Here is a 24,470-nt window from a genome sequence, read left to right as displayed (position 1 = left end):
GGCTGGCGGCCGGGGGGCGGGACCGCGGGCAGGCGGGCGCCGCGATTGGCCAGAATGCGCCGGGGGCGGGGCGAGGGGCGGGCAGAGCCGGCAGCGCCCCGGAGCGGCAGCGGCGGCTCGGCCGGGAACGTTCCTGAGGGATATCCCGGGCTCGGTGCCGAACCACCGGGACGCATCCATACAGTAGGAATGCTTTATTTAACAACGAAGCCAAAAATAGCAGCCCTGCACGGAGTCTGAGTTAAAAAAAAAAAAAATCCTTACTTTTCCCAGAGTAAATACCCTGAATTAAGGAAGGGTCGGTGCGGGTACGTGTATACACAGACAAGTTAAACAGTGCTGCTGCCATTAGATTCGCACTTACCTGGTTCTCAGCAACTCCTTGTGGTCATAACCATGAGTTCTGGGCTTACACGCGTTACTAGCACCACTAATAAAGAACAAAGATTTCACGTAATCCTCCACTCATCTCTAGTTGGTTTATTGTAGTATGAAAAATCCTATTTTGTACCTGGACACTGCAAGGAATAGAGTATTACGCTGTATCTGTTAATTTTTTGTCTTGCAAATTTAGTGCAAAGAATTCTCCATATGTAGTCATAAACCTGTTAAAATATCAGCAATCAATACCATTATACCTTTTTAATGCATAAATGCAAAAAAAAAAAAATGTCATGATCGTTCTTGCTTTTAGACAATTGAAATGAAGAGAGCAATCTTTTTGTGGTGAGTTAATAAAAGTTCCTAAGACTAAATTCCAGAGAAGCTGTACATAAAGTTATTTAGTGCTAAAAATCTACAATACATTATTTTCAAGTATAAGATACTGAAATATTATTGCCAATAAATAGTTGTGCTGTAGTCGAAGCCACGGTTCCTTTGTTGAATCATTCACACCTCAGCATATTAGGATTTAGTTTCTCACTGAGTTTATGTATTAAAATTGCCAACTCTTCTGTTGCTTGGGACTTATCCTCCAACAGTTCGTAGCGAAGACTGGAGATGTCCTGTTTGATCTCCTTTAATTCACCTGTATTAATAATGGAAAGAAACACTTGTTAGCAAAGTTTAACATTCAGTCAATACTCTTCTGTTAAGTCACATCAGTGCCTATTTCAGGTTATCATCCCAAAATGTTCATGAGAGCAGGTACAGGATGGGTCAGGAGGATTTACCTCTTCTTCATTCTCAAAGAGACATGTCTCCATCCCTAAATAGTACCAAAGGAATTTTAACAGTCCATTGAGGTCTCACATTGTGCTCCACATGTATACAGAACATCAAAGGTTCACAAAGGGCTGTACAAAGGTTAATGAATTAATCACACCAACATTGCTGAACAGCTGGTAAATATTAGTATCTCCTTTTTAGAGAGAAAAGGAAAAGAGATTTTTTTCTGAAGAGATGTGCCAAAATCACAAAGGAAAAGTGTGGCAGAGCTGGCAGTAAAACTCACAGCTTCTGAGTCTCTCTCCTCTTCCTTACCAACATCCTTGGAATTAGAAAAAGTCAACCAATTTAACATTATGTTACAATTTGACACAAATACAAAAAACACATTTAAACAAAGACAGCTGTCAAGTCCAGGCTTGTAATAAGCAGCACCATGTTTTCCATTGTAGGATCTTCAGTTCAAGAGCAAAAGCTTTTTAAAATGTTCAAGTACATTTCTTCCAGCAAGTGTGAGGGATGTGAATTCTTACATAGTATCTGGAAATTATTTGTCATGTATGAAATACAAGAGTATGAAGAAGCACCTAAATTCTCTAGTGATGCAGGACAGGGAAAAATCCCTAGACTTTTGTAAAAGCAGTTGTAGTACATAGGAATGCCAATGTTTTCTATTTAGGGTATAGCAGACTTCAAAAATTGTGTCTTCAGAGGCTGGGTCTGTACTTTGGGTACCAATGAGATGCTCAGGACACAGAGCACTGGTTTGGCTGTGCAGCTGAAGAATAAAAATCAAGGGTTACCTGCCCTGCTCAAAGTGGACTGTCCTCTACAGAATCTGGTGCCAAAGCCGGAACCATGATGTCAGCAAACCCTGATTCTTCTGCACTGTCTTGCTAATTTGAACACATCTCTGCCAACACCAAAGCAGCATCAGGGACCTGGAAAGGGCTGGCACTGCTGGTGACAGAACAGTCTTTTCATCAGTCACTAGGTAGATGATTTCCTACATCACAGAGCAGGAGCAGGAGGAAGCAGTGGGAATTCAGGAGAGCAGAACACTGAGAGGATTCACTTTTAGGAGCCTTTCTGCTTTTGTCACTGACAATCACAGCTCTGTACAGACACACAGGATGGGGAAGTGTCAGGATAACAGTCAGTGCACAATGCTGCCTTTTGAAGGCACAGAAGGGGATTTAATTTAATCTTTTTTGCTCCCTGCTTCTTGCTGCACAGAGTTATAGGTAAGCAGAGAGCAACTAAGGAGAAAAACAGAAGCTTTATTGCCTTAGCTGAGAGTTGAGCAGCCCTTTTAGGCCCCTCACATCACACATGCACACAGCTGCCTGATGCTGCCGTGACAATAAAACATCTGACCTCAGGCTGTCCATCACTGCATCACTCTATTGCTTGATAACATTCTATCTAGAGTTCTTGTCTGGGGATCTGCCCAGAGCACAACAGTTTCCCTGCTGGACTGCAGGCCTGTGTTTCATTCCTGGAAGGCTGGAGGAAGGAGGACAACATTTGCCTTAATCTCATCCCAGTGGTGAGTTAGGGTTTGCTCCTGGAGCATGCACCTCTCTCTCACAGGTGCCAGGGAGCTCAGATCCATTGTTTCTTAAAAGGTCTCCCACTGAAATAGTGGTTACATTTGCCATTTTTTATCACCATGCAGCTGACTGTGGAGCTTTGTTTTATGATGGGCAGCTTCACAGGTGATTATTCCTCATAGCTTTATGAAGGAAGGCAAGATAAGTAGTTCATGGTGTGAAGTGGTAAATTGTGTGTAATTGTGTGTTCAGATGAATGAAACAGAGAGAAAGATCCTGCAGCTTTGATTAGGACTCTGAAAGTGTGAATACAGTTAGTGGCTCCTTCACAGATTTCCTCTGTGCATTATGTCTGTGCTCTCATTTTCTATCTGTAAAATGGGGCCGATAATATTTCTCAGTTCTACTTCTTTAGTCCTACTTTTCCATTTTTTTGATGACATGGGCATACTTCCATTACTATCTGAGCCTCAGTGCATGTGCAATAGAAATAATCCCTCTTTTCACTCAAAACCCCTGTGCATCACTGTAATACTGGTTCCTAATACAATGAATTTTTTCCTAATGAAAAAAATTGTCTCTGAATATTGCAGACAGTCTTTCTTCTTACCTTCATTGACTTCATCATTTTCTTTGTCCACTTGTGCTTTCAGAACATAACGTTTTATCAGCCTCTTCATTATTTGCTGCCAGATTAAAACAGTTATATAATCAGATGCGATTATATAATTAAACACCGTTCATTTTTCTTTCTTAGCTCTCTCTGTCACATCTGCCTAAGAGAAAGAATGAACAGCCCCAGATGAAGCAGTTGCCTCACGTGGGCTTTTCTGGGGGCATGCTGAGAAAGGAAGGGAAGCAGCCAACCTAGTTAGCTTTCACGTCCTCTCCCCAGAAACCAATTTCAGATGTTTGCTCCTCATGCTTTCCCAACTGGGACATCAAAGACCAATTTTAAGTACTGTATGAACTAGTTTTGAAATGCTTCAAATAATGGGGCTTGAGCACAGTAACTGTCTTTCAAGGAGCATCCTAGAGTTTGATTTCTACAGCAGGTTTTCTTTATCTGGTGAAGGCAAAATGGACTTGAAACACAAAATTCTGCTAGAACCTTGTCACAGTTCTATTACTCAGGACAGTGATCCCTGTATGTAGTTACCTGATAGCGTGTTGGCTGATTGAGAATGCTGTTAAAACTGTGGGATTCAAAAACTCTGGAGTTCGACTGAGTGAAAAGGTTTAACTAGGAAGAAACAAGACAAAATTAAAATAAATTATGGAATTCACAGTTAGAATTCAGCTCCATTATTCTTTTTCTTTAGACATATTGGGGGTGTTTCCATCTTTTACTATATCAGAATATTATTTTTTAAAAACTGAGATTGCCTTGAATTATATGTTGGTTTTGTTTTGGTTTTTTTAAATGCTGATAATTTTAGCCATCCTGTTCTGAGGAAATAGTGATAACTTGGAGGCAGGGATGAGTGGCCAGAGCAAAAAGAGACCCTCTAACCTGGCTTTAACAAAGAGCTGTTGTGGATCTGCACCCTTGAGCACACTTTTTACTACAAATACATGCTCAAATCAGCTCTGCTTAGTTGAAAGGAGTTTGCCAAAGAACCATTTTCAGGAATAGCAGTACAATTTTTAAAATGGTCATTGTTCAACTGATCACAAAGCCATCTGATACCAGATAATTTAAGGGTTTTGTAGAAGTGGGCTAGAAACAGAAGAGAAAAAGAAAAGCCACCTTGGCATTGTGACCAATGCAGAAGGTTTGTTACTTCCAGATCAGGGACCTCCCTCTTCTCTCAGATACGCTGGTGGGGGTGAAGTAAAAAAAGTGTATCTATAGATTCAGCCCACTAATGTGAACCTGTCATTAATTTTGTGTGGCCAATTAGAAGTCACCAAATCACTTTCTGTTCATTTATAGCAAAACAAACACAAATTATTTTCAAAGTACTGCTTTCAGTCTTGGCAATACAAAGGGCCTTGAGCCTAACTTACAAAAAAAGCCACATGTATCCTCTTTAATCTGTCTATGCCCCAGTTTGCCATCAGCAAAACGAGGGGAATTGTTACCTAATTCTCACAAGGGCATTGAGACACTGCATTCCATTCATATTTGTAAAGAACATTTAGATACCCAAATTTAGAATGTCATGGAAATGCTGAAGATTGCTAATCTGGCCTTCTTCCAGTTGGCTTCAGCTTGGAACAAGCTTTGACAGCAGGAAGTGAATTATCACACAGACCACACTTTTCCTTTCACTAGAACAGGAAAAGGAGGAAGTTTTCCCTCCTTAACCCTCCCCCTTTTTTTTACCCTGAGCTAAAACTTTTTCTGATGAAGGCTTGAAGCATCTTGATTCAATATTCAAGTAACTCCTTGTGGGAAGTGTTTGCATCTTTGAATACTCATCAATTTTTTGTTTTAATTATGTTTTCCCAGGCATTGGATTTTGTGCTCTAATAAAATTTATAGTGATTTTTTGTTTTATGCAGTATGTTTAGGCAGTCTGAAATAGAGATCTATTAATATAAATGATTAATTACTGTACTATCATCAGAAGCTTGGATTATAGGCTAAAACTAAAAAGAAACACGACTGCTGGAATGGACACACAATTCGTCACTGCAATGAAAAGATCTCAGAACCTACCCTAGATTTGGAGTTGCCCATTCCCATTTCAATGTCCTTCTGTAGCCGTCTCCTCCTGCACTTCGAAAAGTTAATGATCCTCATGATGAAATAGAAAAAAGATTTGGGGCTTGGTACAAGACTGAAGGGTGGAGGTAATGTTTTTCCATCATCAAAATAAGACAGCCAAAGTTTAGAACGAGCAAACTTCCACTCTACATCACTGTCATCCTGCGTTAGGAAATAAAAACAGATTATGTTCTTGGTTTCTATGAAATGCAAAGCTTCTTTCAAATGAAACTTCTTTTAAATATCTTTCTGGTTTTACATAAAATATTATTTTCTTGCTAGTAAGACTTCCAGCAGCTCTGCAAAAATGCAGCCATTTTACTTAGTCTATTTCAACCAAATTTCAGTTGTCTCTTTATGGCAACATTTCATTGAGAATACTTAGTTCAAGCACATGAAGCATTTAAACAAGCATAATTTTTGCACTGAGTGAAAGCCAACATATAAACTCCTTGCTATTTAAAGTGGAGCTTTCAGGGATTTTTCAAGTCTTGTTTTTTTTATTAAAGTGGTCACATGAGTTTGGTACTTGCACAAGTATTGAAGTACTAGACTCAAGGCAAAAAATGGCTTAAAATGGTAGTGCTCACAGCTTTTTACATAACCAGGACAAGTAACTCTGATTTATAATGGACTATAGAAAATACAAACTTCGTGGTCATGAAGAAATTGTGTTAAATACTGACAAACTTATTTTGTCCTAATACATTCTTGCTGAAGTATTCCAAGGCTGGATTATAACTAGCTTTCTCCTGCCGAATTCCCTAACATTCCCCAGAACTCATGGAAAAGACTGGGAATGACATATCCATTTGTGCACTATGTCTTAGATAATCCTTCTTCCTGTTTGTGTGGGTATGTGCCTGCATCTGTATGAATGCAGTACTCTTTGAACCCATGGTCTGGAAAGCTGGCACTATAAATACACTTTTACTTTCATTTCAGCAACCGGAGATTTATTTTTGAAACGCAGGTATCTTCATTACTCCACATTTTCTGATTTTTTTTTTTTAATTGAAGTTGGATACCAAATATAATGTGTACATGGCACAAGATAAACTACTTTAGAACCCGTGAGGTTCTGCAAGTTTGGCTGAGTTGTTAGATAAAGTCAGCCCTATTTTATACATTTTGTGATATCCTTTACTGTGGTAATCTCTTCTTTGTACTTCTGCATATCACTGAAATAATTCATATTAACTCTACCCTTTTTTCAGCATAACAGAAGAGAACAACTTGAGAACAGAGCCCACCTCAATTTCTTGATATGAACTGTTGATCATGGCAATCAGCATGTTGAGCAGAACCACCACCATTGTTACGTTGTATATGCCATAAAGAACATAACCAATGTTCTCGATGAACTTATGATCGTATTTGAGGACAACAGAGGTTACTTCAGACAAGCCAAATATTGACCAAAATAAGGTCTTGAAACTTTCTTCCACTCTACAGGGAAAAAAAAAAGAGGAAGGCATTGTTACTAACTACACAAATAAATATATAAGTTGTGTTTACAATGACTGATAAACAATCTCAATTAATTTTCCTGTGAATCAGGTTTGTAGAGCACTGATCAAAACAGCAAATATGCAAGGAAGCTTTTTTCACAGCAGTTCCCATTTCTCCCCTGTGCTCTACCTATCCATCAGAGCTAACAGAACAACAGGAACTAGAAAGGTGTTTTATATCAAGTAATATTCTCTTACAGTTGGTTGCCCACAAGTCTGCGTGATTGAAATATATACAGGTGAAGTTATGTTAGGCTGAAATGAAAGCTTCCATTATACAAACAGGGAACAGTTGGCCCTTTGTGTTCTGCTTTCTAAGGTCTTCAGTTTTATTTTAATGCCAAGAGAGAGTACACAGCATCTCACAGACTTTGGTACTTTAGTGAAAAACCTGAAAGTTTCATATTGGCTTTTTACTTACACTGAAACTTCATACTTACGTTGTAAAGGCTGGGTTTAGTTTAGCTCCAAGGTAGTAGGAGTACAGTATGAACATTCCAATCATAAATGCAAGAAATACCATAATAAAAAGGACCATAAACTTGAAGATGTCCTTAACAGTCCTTCCAAGTGAGATCTGCAAGGGCCCAAAACTCTCATTTGCAGGCAGGATATATGCGATCCGAGAAAAGCTGAGAACAACAGCAATTGCATAAAGGCCTTCAGATATTATCTGGGGATCAGATGGGAGCCATTTATCTCTAGCTGGAAGATACGAAATACAGGGGTTACTCATTTATCACAACGTTGAAGAATAAACCTTGATAGGATTTTTCCACTAACATGTCTGAATTTAGTTGAGACAAATATTTGAAGAGTCTAATAGTTGCTGCTCTATTCCTATTTAATTTGAGTCACAAATGATGAATATGAGTTGCATTACCTTCTGTTAGAAGAAAAGTGACTTGAAGAAACATGACATTTTCTTCTGCAGTTTGCATTTTAACCTGAACTAGAGAGTAATTCCTTATTGCTTTTCTTAACATGCCTGTATTAGCTATCTTAACAAGCACCGTGCTAAAGCTGGAAAATTTATTCCTATTTGGTGTTTTATTGATGGGAAGTTAAGTGTTGCCTGATGAACAATTTCATTTATTAGTTACACCAAGCTTTTGCTTTTTGCAGGATATAACCTAGTTCCCATAGTGATGATAAAGATTTTTGCCAATTACCTTGAAAGAAATAGGATTGTGGGTTTTACACACAATGTGCACAGAAGCAATTGAGTTATACAGAAATACATAAATTACTATGTGAATTCATGCACCATCTTAGCAGAGCAACACTGAATTAAAGTGTGTTTCATATCAAAATCCCATGTGTTTCTAAATGTGTATTTACACATGCACAAGTTCAGATTGGTTATATTGCAATTAAGGTAAGTAACAAAACCAAGTCTGCTGTTAAAAGATATTGAAGCCCATAAAACACATCCTAAAATACACTGTCAGCAGCATTTTCTTGTGTTGCAAATACAGACACACACCTTTATTGACAATCTCTGCACTGCAATTAGTATTTAGTACTTTTATTCTACTTAAGCAGACCTTCACAGGGCCACCATCCTTCCCTCAGGAGGAAATGCTGGTAGATGTTGAGGAATATGAATAACTATCAAACAACTGAACAACAACAACAAAAAAAATCACATCAACATTTTATCTGTTATGCAATTAGCCAAGAATAAAATATAACTGCCAAATGTTTAAAATCAAGAGGGTCAAATTTAACTCTAGGGTAAAGAGAGGCTTCTAAATGCATCCTTCAAGCTTTCCTATGTTCAAACTGTTTTGTAGATAAACTAAGCTCACCATAAGTAAAATATTCAATTTCTGGAGGAAGTGTGACCTCAGAGAGGTCATTCTCCTCAATGTAGTTGTCCACATACTGTTGTGCTTTTGTGGCCTGAAGGAATGCCAGGAGCCTGGCTGTGAAAGCGGCAATAAAAATGGACAGCATCCCAAAATCCAGAACATTCCACAACTGCAAGATGTATTCCCTGGGTCCTTCCAGCCACAGCTCTTTGCATTCTGACCACATCATACCTGCAACAAGAAATGAAAAAGCACAGCAATGTTTGCCAAACAGTTTTCATTTAAATTCCCTGCATTCTCCCATTTCATGGAAGTGGTTGATACCAGTGGAGCAGAGATTCACTTATTTGCAGTATCACAGCATCATCGTCCCCTTGACTAAGGTTATACTCTCTTGGTTTCAACAGGGTTGATGGAATAGCAAGGTATTAATTGAGATTAATTAATGTAAATTTAGTTCAGACATCACGAGAGAGGGTGGCGTAGAGCCTTGACTTCACAGTGAAAGTATTGTGGCCTAACAACAAGACTTCTGTAATTCCAAAGGAGGAGAAATAAAGTGTGGGGAAAAAATGTCCTCTTACTTTCTTACCATTTACATTCCTAAACCACTTCTGAATCAGAGGGTTTAATTTTTCCACAGGAACACAACTACCCAACAACACAGATGACCAAATATAAATGGTACAATTATACTACTGTTTTTCCACTTTGCAGAATAAGATGCTTTTCAGCATGCAAAGTGGAATTTGGCTAGGTGTAATTCGGTTTTCTTACTCAAACTTCTCCTCAGAAATTAATTTATGTGGATTCAATCCAGATCACAGCCTCACCATAACCTTGAGATGCAGTTGTTGTGAATCAAGACTTTTTCCTTGATTCAAAGAAGTTTCTTAGGGAAAATAAAAACCCAACAAATAACAACATCACAACCCCACAACTTTCTGTCCTTTTTTCCCTGGCTGTGTAATTCAGAGGGGCTGCTGCTGCCATCCCAACCACAGTCAGAGTAGCCACACACTGGATTGGAAGATCCCAGTCCCTGCCTTCTGCCAAATAAAGAGGCTCCTCCCCATGAGTATAAGCTGGGACTCCCAGAGGGCAGCTCATCTTCCTACCCTGACACAGTTTAAGATAAAGCAGTGCTTAAACCAGGAGATACAAATGATTAAAAATCTGTTCTAATGCCCTGTTTATTAGGTTTATCAGGGTTTATTAGTTGCTGGACACAGCAGCTGGATCAAAGGCTTGGGACCTGGGCTTCTCTCTCCCCTTTCAGAATTTCTATTCGCAGGAAAGAAGGTGACAGTAACATGAAGAGGCAATATACCTACCAAGAACCCACACCATGATCAGCATTTCTGTCCAGGTGAACTGGGTGGTCTTCACCCTAAAGATCTGCTTGGGGTAATCAGTGACAGTGACATTCGGCAGTGTCGTTATGCCCTCAAATCTGTCTGAAGCATTGAACACAAGCAGGCCTAGGAAAATAATGAAGGAGGCTGCATGTGCCACAAATTTCATAAATGGGCTTCGAAGAATTCTTCCAAGCTGCAAAGGCAGAATGAAAGCAGTCACTCAGTTTTCTCAAAGAAACACCAGGCATTCCAGAAGCATAAATGGGCACTCAAAGCTCAGTACAGCCAGAAACCTTATTCCTAAAGGATATTCTTCCAAGAACACTCAACTGTGATGCTTTGCCATGTCATACAAAAGCCTCCACAGGGAGCCTCACGGAGTATGCTGTCCTGTTAGTGAGTGCTCATGTTATTCCATAAACTCTAGATGGCAATGTTTGAGGGGAAACACTCCAAGGAATTGCAAATGAACTATGGCAGTGACCAGAAAGAGTTTGTAAAGCAAGCCCAGGGAAAGATAAATTATTAAAATCTCCAACTAGCAAAACATTTTCCCTACCAACAGGAGTGTACTATTAGCTTGCCTGTGACTACAACTCTAGGAAAAATTGTTTTCTTATCTCTGGCTACTATATTCCATCCACAGGACATGTTCAGAGCTCTAAGTGCCAAATAAGTACCTATGTCTATTAAAAATAATGACTGTTCCACAAAATGGACTAGGAAAAAGAAGATCAGAAATACTAGTGATTTTAAAATAAATCCAGCAGGTTTAATTCACATCTGCACCTGGTAAAAGAACAAAACAACAGCAGCAGGGGCAGTCTGTCTGCACCAGAAGAGAGGACCAGCTGCTTCCAGAAGACCATATGAGATTTCTTATTTCAAGGAACTGTTTTCCTTGAAATTTGGGTCAGCTACTAAGAACTAAGCAGACTAGCTCACATTAAACTGCATTTACTACCTGGGCAAACAATCTCAGGTTTGCCTTCCCTTCCTGCTCCTGACCTTTAGAAAGCATTTTGTAATTGCAGTATCCAACAACTGACCTGAATGTATAGCACTTTTATTTGATATGAGCACTGAGGAAAAACATCAGATGTTTCTGCTACTGGGAATTAGAGCTCGAACACAAATGTCACTTTTCCAGATTAGACACCAGTTAAAAATATATTAATATGTTCCTATTATATGGAACTGTGAGGAATATATTTACTAAAGATATTAATGGAAAGTGACATTTCAGAGGATGAGAGTAACAGTTACACTATTTTCATAAAGCTTTATCTTTAAAGTAAATAAACATTTAACCCAGAGGAAAGACCAGGTTCCCTTCAAATGTGTAGGAAATGCGAAAAACCTTATCCTCTCTGAGATGAACTAAAATAATGAAATATAAAAACCCCTCACATTTCCTTGCTTTACACTCGTTAAGGAAATAAAATTGAAATACCACATTCAGCACAAGAGTAAATGTACTTAAATTTTTTTAAAATGCTAATGCAACAAAGAAATCTTCCTTCATCTGATTTACCAAAGATCTATCAATACACCTGATTTGCAAACAATTCACTTGCTACAGACTATCAGGATTTCAAAGACACTGCTGTTCCTTTCCTTGTGAGATCATCAGGAAAGGTAAAAGCACCCTTACACTTTCACGTATTTTTAAGAAGGTAAGGGTTTACAGCTATGCTCTTTTACAAATATACCCCACTACATGGTTGGAATGATGCATTTAATTTAATTTCTGTTCTGTGGTTCAGCTGGCAAACAGACCTCCTAGGGCTGGGATAACAAATACTTTACTTAAAATTAAGTTCCGCATCAGTAAAGTCAACAGATGTTCTGCTAATGGTTTATATGGGAACAGCATGAGACCTGAAGATGCCACCAGAGGAGACTCAATAAAGAATCTGAGTGGTGACTTTCAAAAAATCCATGTTACTAATACAAATAAATTGCACAGCAGAGACTGTGAGGTGAGCACAACCTAGGGAAGTTTCAAAAAGAAAAAAAACTCTCAGAGAAGGTTATTTTTCTTTCCTTCAGCTTAATGCTAATTTATATTCATACTTCATCATCGTGGTCCCCTCTTTACAGTGCAAATAAAAAAAACCCCCATAGCATCTTTTGGCCCAAGATTAGAGATTGCTAAAAATATCATTAATTAGTTACAATTTGGAAGCAGCAGAAATTGCATGTTGACCACCAGAAAAGGAAAAGCAGCTCCCAGAACAGCACAAGACACATAATTTATAAAATTCAGTACCCTGCTACATGGTGCAATCCAATAACCAATGGCTAGAAAGGGAAGGCCCAATGCCACAACCAGCACAACCAGACACTTGATAGCAATGGTCTGCTCTCGTAATCCTGAGAGATTTTCATACCAGATTGTCAGTAGCTGTTGCTGACAGTTTGGATGGGCCACAAACTGCAAAGAAAAAAGAAAGAAAACCAAGACATGCTGTCATTAATAAGAAAAGTTGTATAACTGCTACATACACAATTGTGATCACCTTAGGGTCTAAAGTAACACTAGATGTTTAAGAACCATGGTTTTTTCTCATTTCCTTTAAAACAAAGGTTAATAAATAAAGAAGAAACTGCCACATGACAAGAGCATGTGGGACACCAGTTAAGTGCAAGGATGAACAGCCTGGTTTTCACAGCAGTTTGAAGAAATCTGGTAATACACTTGTCAATAACTAGTGAATCAGAACAAAGAAGGCTAGGTGTTTCACAAAAAGGGATTTGAAAATAAATCTGATAACTGATAATTTGGGTTGGTTTAAGAAGGAGATTTGATATCAGTTGGTTATGCTCTGGAGAAAAGAAAAAAAATACTGTAAACCTTGGATACCCATTTTATTATCCCTTGTACTCTGCAGAGATCATTATGTACTACATATACTGTTGTTTGCCAGGGCTTTCTTGCAAAACTCTATTAATATTCCAAATCTCATTAAAAAGTGCATAGAGTAGTACAGCAGGACAGACTTCTTAAATAAAATCAAATTAAATCATTGGCAATGAAAACAGGGAACCTTAAACCTCTCAAGAAGAGCAACCTGAAACTGCTGCATGAAATTTAGAAAGGGAGAAAATCTTCATACTTTAATCTACTTTGCTGTAAAATTAAAGTCCCTAAGCATTTTGGTGTGTGATGCATTAAGCAGTTAGTTCACATATTAATGCAGTTTGTACATAAAGTGGAGTGGCCAAGAGAAATAAATAAAGAGGTTGTAAAAAAGTCTTTTAAGAAATTAATGTTGACTCAAACTGCTTCTGTTCTTTTTATTAGGCTGTCATCTTTGAAGCTTATGCACCATAAAAACTGCCAGCCTGGCCCATTTGAGAAGAGGAGATTGGGTTTTTGTGTGTTTGTGCATTCTGACATATGCCCCCAGCCTCTTCTCTTGCTAAGATAAATTTCATTGTCAACTCAGGACATCAAAGGGACAAATCCCACAGCAGATTAACTGTGGACAAAGGCAGGAAAGTAAATAATTATTTCAAATTACAAAGACATTTTTAAAATCAGGCTTAAAACTGTAGGGAAGAGGAGAGAAGAAACACCCGCATCATTCCTTCTGTTACCACAGGGAATGGGAAGAAACAGTAAAGGAGCTTTAAGGAAGTTTACCCAGGGCTGGGAATCAGCCCACGGGCCCTGTGGCACCTCATCCAGAGCTCTGTGCTGGTTTATTCCCCATGTCTATCAACATTTTGATCTGACACTAAGAGGAGATCTGCTATAATTTAAAAAAAAAAAAAAAAAAAAAAAAAAAAGGGAAGATTTAGTGAATAAGATGCCAAGGGTTATGGGCAAGTTCTTCTCTGGCAGTGAGTCTAAAGGCTCTTGAGAGGATCTCAGCAACTTATTTAACTGCTGGCAACTGCACAATGTGCACCACTTCCAAGCCCTTGGAGCAAGTTGTGTCACTTCTCATCCATAAAAGCTCTGAAATTCATCCCTCCTCTCTCAGTCTTTACTGAAATACTTCAACTTATGATTGTGTTGGTTTTATTTTCAGCAACTTTAACATATTGCCCACCCCTGCTGGGTGTGTGTCTGCATTACCTGTATTTGCCTGCAGCTTCATCTCCTCTAAGGACAGTAAGTTCACATCACATTTTACCTACTGCTCACATCATCCTACAACCTTGTTCTTCCTGCAATTCTCCTCTCATTCTGTTTTCCATGCAGCTTCTTACTTCTCATTACATACGTTGAATTTATTATCACACGTATCTAATACTTTCAGCTCCAGTCCTAACTCAAGCAAACAAAAATGCATGAGAACAGTATCTGGTCACTAAAAGAAAAAACATGCCAATTTTAATAGCTGCTTTTCCAAGCATAATTGACAGTAACACTTCTGATGTTTTCAGTTTCATGACCGTGAACCAAGTCATCAGTATGTAAATATTTTTCTGTATGACTCAGAGTGATTATGTTATTTATTTCTTCCATCATAATGGCTGGGTTTAGATGGAGCAAGAACAGATCCTGGCACACTCTGATACACAAGCACACAACATACAAAGAGAATTTTGCATCTTCTTTCTTATCTATCTATTCAAAACTTCAGGGTTTGAAAATTAACTCCTGTGCTTTTATTCCAGCTCTTATTGATTTCACTTGGAAATTCCATCCTGATTTTTGTCTCAGCAAGAACTGCACATTAGTTGGCCCAATGTTGGCTCTTCTCTGGAATTTTGTTGGCAATCTAAAAGTCAGAGTTGAGACACAAAACTAAAAGCACTACTACAGCAGCAACTCAGCATACAGAGCAAGACTAATTCCTTCTTTATGTTTTGGTTTTTTTCCTTAATTCCCTTAGTCCTTCACTATTGGGGCTGCAGTTTCAGTCTGAACCTCAGCTTCAAAAGCACATCATGCTTAAAAGATGGGCTCCACTTCGGTGCAGTACCCAGGGCATTAAGTGCAAGACTTTCTTTACTAATAGAATTAAAAACTCCCTTTCCCTAGCAGTGAAGTTCTGAACACATTTGGTACTTGTCATATGTTTTTTCCTGCCTCTCCTTCCTCTGGAAAGGGCATACAGCTCATTAACTATTTCATGGACCTGCAGCTCTGTTTGACTGCACTGACTACACAGGGAACTGACCTTGATGGACCTGACCTGGAAGCACAGCTAGGAATATGGAAAGCTAAGGAAATAGGCCACATTCTTGTCTGCTTCCTATAGTTAGAGCGTTGAAATAACCCTATGTGGAGTTCCCACATCTGAATCTGTTCCAGTCAGGATATCACTAGAATCTGTCACAGGTCTGACAGAGCAAATCCCAGCATCGAAGGACCACCATGGCAGAAACATTTCCATCCTTGCCATGCCCTGTGTAATGGCCACTTACAGGGAAATGCACGTGTATGAATATGGTAACAACTCTGCACCATCTATTTCCTCCCAACAAGATCATTACTCTTGTAGGTTCTGAACTGTGTCTGTCATGAACTGGAGCCAGCACTCTGAATTTCTCTCTTGCAAGAGAGGAGAAGACGTTTGCTATGAGGAATTCTCTCTTCTTTTTTTGCACTATTTAGATTTCTGTTATTCTTAACAGATCTGTGTGGCCCTTTGCTCAGCAGTGAATTTCACCAGTGACAACAAACTCATAAAAGAAAACCACAGCCTTCAGCATGAAAGCTGAGTCATGAGTCTCAACAAAGTTTTGGTACACATTAAACTGCAATAGCATAAAGAATGTATATGATATTTAGACACTGCAGCATGCTTATGCACTTCGATTTCTTCCCCCTGTTCCATTCTTTTAAATTAATTTAACGCCTGTATATATTTACCTTGATTTTTTTGTAATTAATATGCATTTATCTGCTGTAGACCAGTTCTCTACTGGAAATGATGATTTGCTGCTTAGGATCTGTGTTTACAGTTTTTGTGATCAATCTTTTGGGGCCATCATAAACACCAGCAATCCTCAGTTGTTCTGGCAGGGTGCTTACAATTCGTTTTATATGGCAGATTGGCTCAAGAGGTGGCCACAGAACACAGGGTTATTTATTCTGAGAGACATAAGGTTTCTTGTGGAGATGATGAAACTACAATGGCTGTAAGGAATGGAAGTGATACTAATCACGTAAATAGGTAGCTGTAAGTAATACATAGGCACTGCTGTATTTCCTGGCTCCTTTCACAACAGGACACAGTATTAACTATTTTGTGTGCTAGGCTAGTGTGGGATCTTGAAGAGAACAACACAGCAATACAATAAAAACTGCAACTAAAGAATATGTATTTATGTCAAATATGTGATGCACAGCTCTGTTTTTCAACGCTTAACATTAATTCACAAAATACAAACTAATTCGAGAGAGGCATCCACTGAAAATACTTGCCAAAACACCAATAAACACAGCTACAAAGATGAAGAACTGAAATGAATTGATCAAGCAGCCACAGGTATATTCCACACATTTCCAGGGCTGAGTTATAAAATATTTTTTAAAGGAACAAACACAGTAAATCATGTGGAATTTCTCACTATGACACACAGTTACAGATGAGCTACTTATGGGTTGAAACCAACACTTTCACCAACACAGCCTTCTCTTTGGATTAGGTATTATGACATTGGCTGACAGGGAGACGCAGCCCGAGTGTCACTGAGTGAAAATCTGGCTCCACTGAAATACCTTTTGGGTTAATCAGGAGAAGGATCTGACCAACTGTGCAAAGCCTTCTAGCACATCTGATTTATGTCATTAAAATCTCCTGCCACTTCTCAGCAGTGGGAAGTAGATTAAACTAAACTCCTTCATAGTCCCCTTCTGCCTTGCGAGAAAGTCTTGATTACTCACACCATGTCTCAGTTGTGCATCTGACCACAGGTTCACAACACCTGCAGAAGGAGGAGGTGGCACTGCCCTCCCACCACAGTGTCTGAGAGCTGTGAGGAGTTACCTTTTTGACTTCGTACTTAATGGCCAGCTTCACACGGCTCAGTGACGCTCGGTGTCTCTGCGCTTCCACCGGCTCTGCGTTCAAATCCCCGTTCAGAATGGCCTCCACTTCTTCTGAGTCCCGGCACAGATCCAGGACACCAACCACGAAGTCCTTGCACTGCATGGACAGCTTGCGATAGTCATTCTGGAACAGAAGGGGTACAGAAAATGGCCCGTGAAAAACGTGCTTGAGGGTCAATGGTGAGGGAAAAAGGACCCGTATAAGTTGCTAAAAATGAAGTGTTTAATTTTTACTGTGTTAAATTAGGAGTGTATCAGACATTACAGAATTCTTGTACAGCGGAATCGTTCATTCTCTGACACAAGGTGAACACCTAACAGCAGCTGTTTAACAGAGCATGGGAACATGACATAATAGTGGGGTGAAAACAACCTGGATGGGCAACAAGGGGCAGCTGAAAATATAAGAATTGCACAAACAAAGCAGGACCAGCACTATCAAAAAGTAACCTCACTCTTGTAAAAACTTTGCAGATAACTAATGAAATAATTGCCTCCCAGGCTACAAATATATTTCAGCTCTTTCTACACTGCTAAAGTGGCTAATTACTCATTACTCTGATGTATACCAAATACATTTCCCTCTTTTTCCTTTTCTACCCTCTGCTTCCCACTTATCCTTGGAACTTCTCACACCCAACAATTGGTACAGTGGGTTACCAATGTAACGGCAGGACAAATTTGGACACCAATGTTGTGTGCAAAAATACCCCAAATTTCCCGTAAGTTAACACAGGAACCAGCTTCTTGAAAGGCCAGTTCAAAGATATCAGGCTCCTGGGTCATCTCTAAGAGACCTTTCCACTGATAACACTGCTGAACTAACAGAGACACACTTCTGAAAACCTGGATCCTTTTATGTAAGAGCTCTGTCCACCTTTCCCTTCCTGCCCTTCATTTCCATCTGTATCTCTCAGAAACCATTCTGTTTATGACTATTACTTTGATCTCCTTCGTGTTTGCTCTCACTCCATCAAGCTTTCCCTTCCATTATTGCTGAAATCAACAGCTCTGCTGGTGTTACCTTCTGAAAGCACACAAAGCAACCACTTGGTTTTTTGTTATTAAAAACATCTCCTTCCTCCAAGTCAGACTCTTTTCAGAACTAGTCTTGACTCTTTCTAGCTTTCCTCAGCCTCCTTCAACCCTTCAACACTCAACACAGTTTATGTCCTATCTTTGAGGTGCTACCTTTAAACATCTCAGTTGCTCAATATACGTCAACATCAAATATTTGCAACTCTGTAATCTCCTTCCTCCTCTGACAAAACATTTGTGGCTACATTTCAGAATTTTTAGCTAACTTTGTAAAGTATGAATGTCCGAAATTTTGCTTGTACTTTTGTTTATACTTGTAAATGTCTCCCACCACCTCTGTGACATTACCTATAAACTCTTACCTCGATCTCTGCTTCAGCAGATACCTTGGTCTTCATTTTTGTATCCATGTCCTCTCAGACAGATTTCTAGATCTGAGATTTCATATCTGAGATGTGGCCTCTGATTTCCTCACATGAGGCTATAGGAGGAGGAAACTTGACTGAATCTGCCAATTTTACCTTCAGTGCCCATCTAGAAACAGCACAGCCACCATTTTCAATTACTCCACAGCTTTTCTACACTTTTTTCCCTCCTCACCAGGCCACCAAAACATTAAATTGAGCCCTCTGACTCTCCATTTTTGTGTGGTTTACTGTTCATTTACAGACACTGCCTTTTCAAAATCACTTTTTGAGGTTACAGATTTTCCCTCAGAGGTGCCTGTCTTCTCAAAAATGCTTCCTTACTGCCTCTGCTCTCATAATTTTCTCATTTAATCTCTTTTTTTTTTTTTCTGAAAGCCTCACTTCTTCCTCCTTTCCTAAGTAATTTTACCTCCTTGTACTGGTAGTTTTGCTAAATTTTCAACTTAGCATCTATATAATGGGACAGAGAAACTAATGTGCTCTCAGTAGTTTCAAACTATTTTGGGAAATGATGGGAAAAGAGGCTGCATCGGGTAAGTGCAAGAATCAGCCATCAATCCCATAGGTCAGATTCAGATATGAATCAAAATGAAATAGTACTGGAGACAAATAAATACTACTAGAAGTTGTGTTATTACACAAGACTAACATCCCAGATACAGACTTGGAAACAATCAGTCCCAATCATAGACCTTAAACAGGATCCTGTTATTTCCTTTGGTCATAGAGGACAAATTAATTCAGTTGTCAGTGAACCAACAGGATGTAAGGTTACTTTAGATTTGTTTTTGGTAACCAAGAACAGGACAGAAGAGCCAATTATAAAAGTAATACTGGGATGCATGGTTAAATTCAGTGAAGGGATAAGCAAGCTTATGTATGACCAAGATTTAGGACTTTGAAAAAAGGCAAAGTCTCATTAAAAAGTTAATCAAGGGAGTGAAATATACTTGCAAGCATGGCGGTCTGAATGCAGATAAAGCTTTTAAGCGAAATGTGATTAGATCTCAGACACTACAAAAATAAAAATCTTGCAAAGGAAGACTCCAGGATGGTGGCTAGAATAGCAGCAGTCAAAAAAAAACCCAAAACAAAACAACAAAACAACAAAGAGGAACAGTCTTTCATGACAGCCTAGTCAAGAAAGAGCTTCATCACAGAGGCCAAAACTGTAAGTATAAACTGCTAGAATTCAGGTTATGGAGAATATTAAGCAAAACACAGAGGTAAGACAATGTAAAAAGAAGATGGGGATTTTATTCACTGAAAACAAAGGGGTGACTGAAGACAATCTAATAAAGCTAAAAACAATACCATGCCTTCAGTTTACTCAAGTCCTATGTTGTTTATATTGTTTCCACAACAGAATTCTTACATATCGGTGAGAGCTCGAACACTCTTCCTCAAGATCCCATTTCAAGCAAGAGTTGCTTGCACACTTCACTACAGCTAAAGGAAGTATTTACTAAAGGAGATGGCTGAGCAAAAACCATGCTAATCATCAGGCACAGCTTAACATTAATTCAACAGGAATAAGACTGATCATCAACTTTTCACTAACAATTTAAAGTAGCTGTAAATACGCTATTCAAAGTGCATGGGAGGATACACTTACTGCAGTGACTTCAGTAATAACACAGCGTAACTAAAAGAGAAACTACATTCTTTCTCCCCTGAATTTGCAGGCACTTTTAACTTTAACAAGAAAAAAAAGGAAGTATTTGTTTTACTATTATTCATATCTAACCTACAGTCAAAAGTAGTATCTTATTAAGGCTTAATAAAGTTTAGTTTAGATGGTTTTGTATTATTCAAGTGGTTTATGACATAACATAACCCAAATTTTGTCCTTTTATTAATGAACATGGGCTGTCCAGTTGCAGGGAGAGGCTTCAATTACAAGTGTTTTCTCACTCTTTTGCTAATTGTAAGGAAATAGAAGAAGAAACAGTGGATTTCTAATAGGAAATAACAAGAGTTTTTTCCACGCATTGCATGTTTCCCTACTACACAGGAGTTACCCAGATTTCGCCTAATTACAGTAGAATAACAGTAGGAACATGAATAACATGTTTCTTCATTGGTAGATACACCACTTGCTTATAAAAGTTATGCTTATTGCTAGGTAAGATTAATGATATAATGGATGAGGTTTTATTCTGTCAAATTTAAGGATTAAATACAGCCTACATTACTCACAGATGCTGTTATGAGAACGGAAAACCAGTATGTGCATTCTTAAAATCCCACTCTGGCTTTGAATCTTACAGCAGGAAAACTTGTCAGATTTCCCTCTCCAGGTCTTTATTTACCTACGTATTAGCAAATCAAATTTATCCCAGTCTATTTGATTGCTTTACAGAATTAAACAGACAAACACTACCCGATTCTCAAACAACCTTCTACCTCTAGGGTGTTGTGTGAATATCAGAAGTCTCAATCTGTGGTCCCAGTCATCCAAATCACCTCTTCTCACTCCTGAGAATATACAAATGAAGCCACCAGATCACCACTAACAGTTGCACAAACATCTTTGTAACATCAAAAAAATATCAGCCTACACCCCGCGTTTCCCAGGTTCGGCAGCTGACTCCAACACATACAGGGCAACCGATGATGACCGGAATTGCAAAGCTGTGTCTCACAAGCAGTTTCGGAGGACTCTGGCACACATCAACAGCTGGATCTCAGCCTGCCCAACTGTGTGTGTTCTGTTCTCACTCATAATGTCAAGCACTGCCTTGTGAACTCATCTAGAATCTTTACAAAGAACGTACTGGTCTGTGTGCAAAGAACGAAGCACATGAACAGAAAACCTTTGGCTGATTTCACACAGGATTTGTAAAGGAACCACTGCAAAGGAAATTTATACTGAGCAGTCACATGCAGTCCAACAAAATGCAGGGATCTGTGTTCTGCTACAGGAGCCACACTCCTGTAAGCAGTTCACGAGTGCTCCCAAATGCATAAGTAGTTCACACTCGTAATACTGGATTAGAAATTTATCTGGAGTATTATCTGGTAGATGGCCACTTTGAAATCACATACATGGTGAGTGTGCACATGTAACTGTATATGCAAATCAAGCACATAATTGCACTAATGATTATGGATCTGGGCCCTCTCCTTTCAAAAGCTGAGCCTAAACCTAGATTAAGCTTGAACATTCTTTGTTAGTTCAGCTGAGATAACACTATGTAAATTTACTTGGAACACTGACAGATTCCGCTTTTAGATGCACGTCCACATCTTCCGTTGGTTTAGTAGGAGCTTTCAGCAAAACTGGGAACAGGGATTTATCCTATAGAAAGCACGAACACAACCTTTTTGACCCTTACCAGTGCAATTTCAGCTGGGAGAACTGAGCTTGATTACACAGGCCAGTATTTAGTTGAAAGCTGGTGTAAAGAGATAATCACGGGGCTTTTTAGCTACCTTGTCCTCTCTCTTCCTATGGTGACTCCAAAGGAAAGTTCCATCGGCTGTTCTGACTGCCAGAAATCCTCCCTTCCCTAGGCAGTTACAGCCCTAAAGTTCTCAGGGAGGAGGGTGAATATCAATTAACTTTAGGAACCCAGAGTAGCCACAGTGGGTCAGGATCTGCTAAAAATAGGAGAACAGGAAAACACAAAAATTGGGAATATTTGTATTGCAAAGTATTTTGTGGTGCTACTGGACAGGAAAAGATAATTCTCCAACTCTTGTAATGGTCACTTATTTACACTAAGATACAGTTCCAGTTTTTACAATTTGGTAGCAGTCTTGGCTGAGATCAAACTGAAATTTTTGATGTCATCTGAAATCCTGCAGGCAATCCCTGGAATTAGGAGACTAGGGGGACTAGAATTACAAGTAAAGTAAGAGAAATACTGTACTCCCTGCCCTGGCCATGAGAGAATTGAATAGAAGAATACAAGAGGATGAAAAGATCAAAAAGGAGTAAAAGTATCAAGAAGAAATAAATGAAATAGATGAAGAAGAGTAAAAGAACAAACAGCAGGTTGAAACAAGGATTTCACAAGTAGAAGTAAGGAAGCTTGAAGATGAAAGGAGTACAGTGAAATGGTCTTTAGGGCTCCAGTTTCCTCATCTATTTTTATTAATTTTCAGTACTTTTTTTGGCTATGTGTCTTGCATCTTCCAAGAAAAATCAAGGTTCTGTGATTTCTTTGAATCCTTTCTCCTTACTTCTAAAAGGAAAATAAACCAAAACCCTAAAAATCATTAACCAAGTTTTTAACTAGCGTAATTAACCAGGTTTTCTTGAGGAACTGACTGTAATGAATGAATGTCCTAAGTCACATTCCCACATTTCTAATTTGCTTGTGCAAACCCTGGTTTGTGCATTAGAATTTCTTAGTGTAAATGATAAGCGAGAAGTGCAGACTGGACTTTGTATATGCAATGGACATTAAGATCAATTTAACAAGCATTTACCAGGAAACTTGGCCCTCAGGTGTTTTTAAACAGGTTCAACCTATGTTGTTTCTCTGTGGGAAAACCATACCGAACAGTATATTCTGTAGGAGTGCTCTGCATCCTGGAAGCAGAGCATGCACAGGAAACATTGTGGGCCTTAATATTCCACAGATACTGAGAATAAATCATGATTTAAACAGATTTGTCCATTTTTTTTGTTGTGAGACAGATGAAGTATTTTCCCCATTTTTCTTCACCCTGAAACAATTCTGCTCAGTGCTGTGCTACAGATTGAATTTCAGTGGAATACTTGAGCATTTCCAGGGATGATCCTAGAGGAGAGTGCAGCAGAAGTCTGCAGGAATGCAAATGCTGGATTAGAACCCTTCTCCTCTGGGATGTGACAAAGCACACAAGTTATCAGCCAAACACATTCAGATGACACATCTATAGGAAAGAAAGCACTGAAAAGACAGTTATGGACGGGAGGGAGTCCAGGAAAACACTCAGCTCTCCTACCAGGCTTGATAGAAACAGAAGGAAAAAAAAGAGATGGGACATCAATGAGGAGAGTAATTATTTCACTGGAATGGTTTGACATTGATGACAAGCTGGAATTTCCATGCCAGCAAGGAGTCGGGAACAATTTTTACTGTAGGTGCCAAAACTGAATCATCTGATATACCTGGCAAGGTTAGTAGCAATGTAAGTGCTATCCAATAATACTGAAATCTGTTAAAACAGTGAATTTCTCAGGGTTTTAGGCATCCCAAAATAGCAGGGAATTACCATTTTAAAAACTGAAATAATTTTTTTAAGTTCTGGTTTGAAATGAGAAGCCCAATCAAAGAACTTCACCTCTTCTTCTCCAAAATTTCAAGCTACATTTTTTTCCGATGCAATTTGTATGCATGGTATTAGTACCTGTGAGATGGGAGTCTCCCATGGATTTCTATTTCCACTGTAATTTTTCTATGCAGTTCTAATCATCTACATCCTTGCCTAACAAAAACACAAAGCAGCTTGCCCTAATTTAGCTTTTGGTGGCAGGGTACCTTTTCATCCGAGGAAAAAGAAAAATCTGACATTTTTCCCTGAATAAATTCATCGAGGAAGTATTCAATTAATTTGCCGGATTATACAATACACAGCATGGTATGAGCGAGTTCCTTCAGCAAAGAAAGGAGAGGAAAGGTTTAAGCTGACTTTTACACTTCATTAATGTGTGTTATAATATATTAATCCTCCTCACCACCAAAACGTTCTTTTTAAATGATATTTTAACCCACTCAGCCATATCTGGAGCTATTCTTTCTCAGGAGTCTAAAAAGATTTCTTCCTCTTCTGTTAAATTTCACTTTATTAATTTCTCCCTGTATTTTTCCATGTTGTTGCATATTCTGAGTACTCCACAGGGGAAACACTGCTTGCTGTTGTTTGGAGAGGTTAAT

The 24,470-nt window shown here is 38.8% G+C and overlaps 1 protein-coding gene across 2 annotated transcripts in view; it reads right to left on the bottom strand.

Moving 5' to 3' along the window:
* Window positions 1–465: 465 nt before the first annotated feature.
* Window positions 466–24,470, bottom strand: part of TRPC3 (transient receptor potential cation channel subfamily C member 3) — a 35,035-nt gene continuing 11,030 nt past the window's right edge. For both annotated transcript variants that reach the window (XM_042048543.1, XM_042048541.1), the window contains exons 3-12: window positions 17,073–17,258; window positions 12,392–12,556; window positions 10,096–10,312; window positions 8,759–8,992; window positions 7,388–7,652; window positions 6,690–6,885; window positions 5,389–5,598; window positions 3,883–3,966; window positions 3,334–3,409; window positions 466–1,030 (exon numbers count right to left, since the gene is read on the bottom strand). In XM_042048543.1, the coding sequence (XP_041904477.1) occupies window positions 888–1,030; window positions 3,334–3,409; window positions 3,883–3,966; window positions 5,389–5,598; window positions 6,690–6,885; window positions 7,388–7,652; window positions 8,759–8,992; window positions 10,096–10,312; window positions 12,392–12,556; window positions 17,073–17,258 (1,776 nt within the window). In that variant the 3' untranslated portion in view covers window positions 466–887. The remainder of the gene's footprint in view (window positions 1,031–3,333; window positions 3,410–3,882; window positions 3,967–5,388; window positions 5,599–6,689; window positions 6,886–7,387; window positions 7,653–8,758; window positions 8,993–10,095; window positions 10,313–12,391; window positions 12,557–17,072; window positions 17,259–24,470) is intronic.

This window comes from Corvus kubaryi, unplaced genomic scaffold (assembly GCF_017639235.1).
Source record: "Corvus kubaryi isolate FWS band 111438036 unplaced genomic scaffold, C.kubaryi_AGA036_p1.0 67, whole genome shotgun sequence".
In the NCBI taxonomy this organism is placed as follows: domain Eukaryota; kingdom Metazoa; phylum Chordata; class Aves; order Passeriformes; family Corvidae; genus Corvus; species Corvus kubaryi.
The sequence above is the reverse complement of the archived record's forward strand: the minus strand, read 5'-3'. Positions and strand labels throughout refer to the sequence as shown.